At 31.6% G+C, this 8488-nt stretch overlaps 1 protein-coding gene across 1 annotated transcript; it reads left to right on the forward strand.

Annotated features, from left to right (window-relative positions):
* The first annotated feature begins 2861 nt into the window (after positions 1-2861).
* On the forward strand, positions 2862-5458 carry LOC143572789 (uncharacterized). The gene is made up of 3 exons (XM_077057846.1): positions 2862-3222; positions 4850-5079; positions 5168-5458. The coding sequence occupies exons 1-3, from the start codon at positions 2862-2864 to the stop codon at positions 5444-5446; spliced, it is 870 nt and encodes a 289-aa protein (XP_076913961.1). The 3' UTR covers positions 5447-5458.
* The last annotated feature ends 3030 nt before the right edge of the window (positions 5459-8488 follow it).

An 8488-nucleotide genomic window follows, 5' to 3' on the forward strand; every position in this document is an offset into this window, starting at 1 on the left:
GAAGCGACTAGTGAAGGTGTAGATCTAAATAACACGGAACAACACTTTTGTAAAAATCTCTCTTCAAAAAAAGAAAATGTTAAAAACAACCTCAAAGAAACGAGTTTAGAAAACTTTACCACACTCTCCCACTTTGTTCTCGAGTTTAATTTAACGAGTGGAATAAAATCAAATGAATCGGGTGGAAGGAAGTAACTAGAAAACTCATGTTTTCGAGTTTTCTTAACGAAATAAGCTGAGAAAAAGAAAGAAAAATTATATTTATTTGCATCAGTTCAATCAAGTCTGTCCTCGAGAGTTTGACGGTCTTTATAGGCCTTGCACGAGTTATGAACATGACCTCAAAGTATATTAAAAGAAATTGATATAAATGATTACTCTATAGAAGAGTAACCAAGTTTTGAAATTTTCCAATTAAGTCACTCATAAAATTTTTTGTTCCAATCAGGTTACTAAACTTTTCTTTTTGTTATAATCTTAGATCCTACATATTTTACCTAGATAGAAGGTTATGTAGGTTGTTTCTTTATTTTAAAATAGTTTGATATTTCAAAATATTTTTTTAAAATTAAGAAAAATAATCTTTAAATTGCGAAATGATACAAAAAAAATCCGGAAAAGTGCCAATAGAAAAATAAAAAAATAATTAAAAAAAATCTTATTATTAATTTTTTTTTTTGCAATTTTTCAGTTTTTTTTTTCACAATTTAATTTTTTTTCTCAATATTTACTTATTTTGTCTATTTTTAAAAAAATCTTTTGCAATGTCAAACTTTTTTTTTATACATAACCTGCCATCCAGGTAAAATATCTAAGATTATAACAAAAAATAAACTTTAGTGACATGATTGGAAAAAAATAAATTTTATAAGTGACCTGATTTGAACAATTTCAAAACTTTGTTACTATTTTATAAAGTAATGCATTGATATAATATATAAAAACTAGCTTTTGAACCCGTGTATTACACGGGATTTGTCAAATAATAAAAATAAAAAGATCCATTATCTAAAAGAAATAAACAAAATTATAGATAAAAAGAAGATAAAATATATAATATAAACAATAAGAAGTCTAAAATCTCAAATTTACAAATTTGATTTTTTTATATACAACATTTGTAGAAATTGTTTTGACCAATTACTCGTGGATAACTATGATAAATGAGATGAGAGATTAGAGAAATAAAGAGAAATTATAACTCATTTATCAAAACTGTTTTGTCTCATGACTTATGGATATGTAGGATAAATAAGTTGAGAAATTAGAGAATTGGAAATGAAATTATAACTTATTTGCCAAAGTTATTTTGGCTCATGACCAATGAATAGTTGAGATGAATGAGATGATAAATTAGATAATTAGAAAGAAAATTATAACTCATTTGTCAATATAGTTTTGCTCCATAACCCATGAATAGATAGGATGAATGAGAAGAGAGATTAAGCCTACAATGAATGTGTGATTATCACATCATCCTCATTATTTTCTTTGATTAGTATAGTTAGATTAGATATTAAAGAAATTAAAAACTTATTGGCGTCTAACATTAATGAGCCTATACATGCTCTAAGCGATGCATTCTTTCAATTTGAAGAGATTTTGAAAAAAATGAATCCAACAAAATTTAACTCTTAGAAAATTCTTAAAACAGTGATCAAGTACTTATCAAACTTAAACTCTTTAAAAATTCTCAAATTATCATCAACTAATTATTAAAAACTCACATAAACTCATTCTTTTCTCTTTATTTCAACTTGAGAACACATAAAAACATTAATTTCTTTTTATTTTCTTCAAACTTCATAACACAAAATCACAATATATTTTCTCTTTCTCTCATTTTATTTTCTCTCCTTAATTCTATGTCCCCTCTTTTCTTACATTTGAACTCTTGTAACTAATACTTCAAAAGGCATACATTTTCTTTTCAATCATACAAAAAATTTTACAAGTCTTTATACTTTCATATAATATCACTTTTTAAGTTATATTTCGTACTAAAATAATATTTATAACAAATCAAACTAGTTATAAAAAAATTGATATAACAGTTTGCAATAAATAAGTACTTTGTTACTAACTAAATTGGTGTACTTAAGTACTTAACTACTTATTGTTTCTTGTATCGTGAAAAATCTTCTGTGCCCCAGCTCAACAATGTAACTAACTTTTAGACAAAAGAAGAAGGTTAGGCCCACAACAGCCCAACAGGTTATTTTTCCCCTGAAAACTTTCGGGCTAGGCCATTTTTCCCCTGAAAAATGTTTGGATGATGTGTAACAACGATCTTCCCCATAAAGGCTTAATCACTCATCTCCTTAGTTGACCCTTTTTCGATCTAATCCTGATTAAACGACAATACAACACATTTACGTTTTTTTTAATCTATTTTGATGGGATATATGACCATATAATTCTAGTTATGGTTTGTGGGAAAAAAATGAAGAGAATTGGGGTTGTCAAGAAGGATTAATTAGAAAATGGAATGAATATAAAAAACTATTACCTAAGACGTATTTGATGTAACGGTATCAAAAAGTTGGATAAGACTTTGTGTTTTCATGATGTGGTCATTTAGAATGTGTAATGTAAAAAGTTTGATTAAAGAGTCGTGGGTTATCCTTGAAAAATACACATGTCAAACACTATTACTTTTAAGTTTTAAATTATGTAAAAATGAACATTTAAGTAAACCTTTGTGATAATTTATTGTCTATAGTTCTCACTTAGGCGTGAGTTTGTGGACCTAAATTAGATAAACATCCATTATTGACTTTTCCATGCTATGCTGCCCATCCTATTAAAAACAACATCTCATTACTCGTATGAAATTTTAGTAATCAAAATCTAAAACATCAATGATGGTTTCTTCTAAACAGAAAGCAAATCTTGAACCCGAACCATGGAGAGACCTCAGAGGCAAGGTCGTGATGGTTACCGGTGCATCTTCTGGCATTGGATGGGAATTGTGTATCGACGTTTCCAAATCTGGCTGTAGGATCATTGAGGCAGCTCGTCGAATGGACCGCCTCAAGGCTCTGTGTGATGAAATCTACAGTTTGGAAATCCACGGTTGCCATGCGAATCAAAGCGACATATTGGTGGTGGCGGTGGAACTTGATGTCAGTGTTGACAGCCAAACCATTCAAGCATCCGTTCACAAGGCTTGGGGTGCTTTTGGGCGCATAGATGCTTTAATCAACAATGCTGGTATTACAGGTACATAACTAAGTGTGCGCATTAAGATGATTGTATAGTAACACCTTAATACAATAATAATGTTCTTTGAACATTCACATCAACTTCTTTATCTTCATCTCTACAATATACAATATGAATCAAATACCACAATTCTTTAAATTTATCTCTAAACTAGGATTTAGGACCCCACGCTTCGCGACGCGACCGTTAAGTCGAACAAAAAACCATAAGTAAAAGAGTTAAACTATAAACTCGTTGCAAGTCGACACGAAGTCAGTCTGTGTCAAGTTACTACATCGAAACTAAACAAAAGAAATAAATCCAATGCCAAAATACAACAAATTATATCATATGCAGAACTAAAAAAACTGACACGTTACAACTGTAAACTAACACAAATTCGGTTAGTATCAGCGGTACCAACATAAATTTGTAAACATAAATTAGTAAGCCAAAAAAAATAGTTTAAGGCGAGGTATCAAACGTTGAAATGCGGTTATAAAATCATGAGACGATGGGATATTTTTAAATCATGAAAAAAGTTTCGATCATTTTAAATACGAACTATGAATAATAGGAAAACAAAGTTTGAAAACATCGTTAAACCAACCGGCAAATAAAACATGTAAAGCCGACACTTGCACTAGTGTAATGTTTAAAAATATAATTTGTAAATATTTCATTTACTTACAAAAAGTAAAATAAAAAAAATAAAAACCATTAATTTTTTCTATGGAATTAAGGCTAATAATTTAGTTGTTATAATTAATAAAATATTAAAAATATTAAATAGTAAATTAAATAGTGAAATTATGAGTATAATTGAATCTTCTTTTTAATATATATAATAATTTTATTTACCATGCTACACTACGTGTCTTTATTTTATCTCACTTAACACTTATATTTATTATTTTTTATCTTTCTTAATTCTTATAGACTCACAAATATTTATAAATGTGATGAATAGTACATCTTTCTGTTTAGAGATTTACTATTCATTAAACAATAATATATATATATATATATATAGAGAGAGAGAGAGAGAGAGAAAAGAGTTCAAATAAAAAAACAAGTGTTTTGTGAGAAGTGTGAGAAGAACTTTAAAATAAAACAAACCATCTAAATATGACACTATACAATGTAAATATGAAACAATACAATTATTTAGAAACTACTAATCTCAACCACTAAATCATAGATCCAAGGGCCTAGATCTATTCTTATTTTTCTCACAAAAATATTGTTTTTTACATTAACCCTACCATATATATATATATATATATATATATATATATATATATATATATGTATATAAGTCAGATAGAGAACCTGATGGAGATGCAACTATAGATTATATATAGTTGTGTGTGTGTGTGTGAATGTTCGTTGTGAATATATCATATAAATCGTAGACAACATACATGGTGTCATGATTTGACCCTAGGGTGTCCACAATTTATGATGCATGTTTCCAATCTCTAAATAATGTCTTAGCTAGTATTTCGATTAAAATACGTAATGTAACGTGAAAAACTAGCCGAACTATATTCCATAGAGTTTTAGAAAAGTGATATAACCCTGTTTTTTTTTCTTTACAAATATCTCAACACATCACAAACTTAACGGAAACTCCAATTTGCAGGTCCTCTACAAATTTCATTGGATTTGTCACAAGAAGATTGGGAAACAACTTACAAAACCAATATAAGAGGACCATGGTTAGTGTCAAAGTATGTTTGCCATCGAATGTGCGCTTTTAATTGTGAAGGATCCATAATCAATATTTCTTCTGTTGCTGGTCTTGGTCGTGTTCATCCACACCGAAAGGTTGCATATTGTTCATCGAAATCAGCCCTTGATACCGTAACAAAAGTAAAGCGAAACTTCCTACATTTACTGGTTGTTACAACTTATGCTTTTGGTTTTAATAGTTATATACTTGCAAAATAATCATGTGTAGGTAATGGCAATGGAACTAGGAAAACATAAAATAAGAGTGAACTCAATAGCTCTCGGACTTTTTAAATCTGAGATTACAAAGGAACTCATGCAAAAAAAATGGCTCAAGAATGTGGCTTTGAAAACGATTCCATTAAAGGAATTTGGGAAAACTGATCCAGCCATAACGTCATTGGTTAGATTTCTAATCCATGGCTCGTCAAATTATGTTACGGGTAACATATTCATTGTCGACTCGGGAGGTTCATTATCTGGTGTACCACTATATTCTTCACTTTGAACTTGTTATCAAATTATGTAATGGCATGCTAACTACTATATGCTCTAATAATTACCAACTTATTTGTAATATTACCATACATGACATATATATGCTAACGGGCTATCCCCATTGAAGGATTAGGCCAACGTATGTCGGGTTTGGAGTATCGGGCTATCCTTAAGTACCGGTTAATGATCCCTATGTTCCCGACGGATGAACCTTGCCCAATTTGTCGCAAGGTCTGTTTGGATTCTTTTGGTGACCATGCGGTGCATTGCAAAGAATTGCCTGGCTTTAAATACAGACATGATCTGGTTAGGGATGTTCTGTGTGATGTTCTTAAACGGGCAGGGATTTCTGCTAAAAAGGAGGCCCCTGTTAACTTTCTCACGGATCCTATTGAAGGGAGGTCTACTTTACGACCAGCTGATATTCTTGTGTTCGGGTGGGCAGGGGGGAAACACGTCTGTGTGGATCTTACAGGAGTGTCTCCTCTTGTTGGGCTCAGGGACCGTGGGTTTGTTGTGGGTCAGGCTGCGTTGAAGGCTGAATCGGGCAAAGTTGTTAAACACCAGAAAGCTTGTTTTGATAATCAACATGTCTTTCTACCATTTGCCTTTGATACATTTGGTTTTCTGGCTCCAGAGGCTGTGAAATTTTTGAGTAGGGTTCAGCGCGTCATACACGGAACCTCTTCAGCTTCTAGGTCTCAAAGCTTCGTTTTTAGCAGGATTGGCTTTGCTGTTCAAAAGGGGGTTGCGGCGCAGCTTGTTGCCCGTTTGCCTGCCACTTTATTGTAATCGTTTTATAGTAAATTATATGTTAGATACTTAGATATGCTAACTTCCGTATGTAGTTAAAAGATATAATCTATTGCAGGTCCGGCTCCGAGAAAGCAAAAAAAGTTTTGGGCCGAAGGCGAAATTTTTTTTGGACCTTAATTTAAAATGACGTATTTTATTAGTTTAAACAATTAAATTTTTATATGGGTTTACTTGGTTATAATTTGGGTTGTGTAAAAAAATTGTATAAAAATAGGATTAAAAATGTCTACTAGAAACCATAATCTTTTGGTTAAGAGTAATACCACTTTGCCACTAGGCCAAACTAGTGGTCATGTAATTGAGTTTAAACATTAAATATACATATTGTTCTTAATAAAAATAAATATAATTTAAAAAAAATCGGGCCTAACGGGGTGTCGGGCCTGTGACTGTCGACCACCCCGCCACCCCTATGGGCCGGCCCTAATCTATTGAAATTAAGAGCATTTGTTTTGGTATGTATTTTAATGACGTTTGTTGTTTACAGTTTCAATTATATCTAATTTTATATTTGGTTGGGTAAAAATTCTGGATCCGTCACTGATTGCGAATAGTTGATTTAAAGTAACAATATTCGTAATGATGTGTCACCGTACGGTTCAAGGGAGGATCAAGCACTAAAATTTTATCTTTTTAAGCCTTTTACCGCTAAATTGTCACTTTAGGGTTGCATAATAGTCACATTTTACTCAAATCACAATATTTGCAACACTAAATCCACCTCTTTTGACTGAGTCAAACATTGCAAATAACGTGACTTTTATAATTTATAAATTATAAATTTAACTAGTTTTTAGACCTCGTCGCAACAAATGAGTTTAGCTCTATGTAGTTCTATGTCGATAAGATGCCACCATTGATTTTTAGATTGTGTTTTCACTTCAAGTTATTATTGACTAATCCAAAATGGTAAAGTTATGTTGTCACATAAGTTGAAAGTTAGAATTTATGTACGTGTATTTTGTTATGATGCGTGTGAAGTTTTCAAGAATATTGAAAGGAAGGTACCAAACACATAGTTTCATAAACAAAAACAATGAAATTAACCAACCATGAATTACAGTTAAAACAATGAAATCTTATAAACACGGTCAATAACACTAATTTGCAACTGCATTCGAACTTATATAGAACAAAATAGATCGATACCTCAAAAAGTAAACCGCCATTGCCTTCTTGGTGAGCTTCGAACTGATCTAGTTGTTGTGGTGAGATGACAGATTAAAGTTGCGCCGTGTTGTAAGGATATTACAACATAACAGATTAAAGTTGCTATTTGTTTATAGAAGTATTTTGAGCTAATTAGAAGGTTAAGATATAAGTCAACTACAACCAGATAAAAAATATTGTTAAGAATTAGAACCTTTTCTTGGTTTGTTCGTTGGAATCTCTGTGAAATCGAAACATAAAAGTGTATTGGGATTCCAAGTTTGAAACTTAAAAGCTATATTGTACGTGGTAAAAGCCAAAAATAAGACTATGATAACACTTGGCATACACCGATAAGAAAAAGCAAACTATAGAGACCTAATATGCTAACATATACATTCAGGTGGGCTAAATATGCACAAAGGAAATTACTACTGTAGCATCTTAAGTTTCCTATTATATGAAGGATATTAGGCTTTAGGATTTATGTAGTGGGTGGGGCGACAAGTGTGGTTTTGGGGCGAGAACACCATCCCCATGCTACAAATGGGCGAAATGTGTGTGTGTGTGAGGTGGGGGGCACAACTGCATGTCGCCTAGTGGTGTTGGTTTATTATTATTATTATTATTATTATTTTGTGTGTGTGATATATATCTATATATATTGAGCTACAACACCACTACAACCTTAAAACAAAAACTCATAATTTACTGATTGAACGTCACATGACACAAAACATCTTATTTTGTAGCTCTTTCACTACACATAGCCCTAGGGTGGTGGGGATATATTGCCGGAATGGGAAGGAGAAACATATGTGGTGAGCTTAGAGTTGATAGTAAGCCACGTATCAAGAGCAAGTAGCCACGTATCAAGAGTAAATTATTAAAGTAAAAAGGTACAAAGAACATATTTAGCAAGGGATACAAACCAAGTATGCGTACATAAAGGAACATCAATTTATCTGTGTATGACCGACGTTCTCAATTATAATATTATTCTATGTATTGTGACCCAACATAAATACCAAGGTCTTGCTGAGCACATGAAGTGACACTAAGCTAGTAACAAACATTAACATTACTT

The sequence above is a fragment of the Bidens hawaiensis genome, unplaced genomic scaffold, assembly GCF_021521415.1.
Source record: "Bidens hawaiensis isolate Kalapana, Puna unplaced genomic scaffold, B.hawaiensis_p1.1 tig00026011_1, whole genome shotgun sequence".
Classification (NCBI taxonomy): Eukaryota; Viridiplantae; Streptophyta; class Magnoliopsida; order Asterales; family Asteraceae; genus Bidens; species Bidens hawaiensis.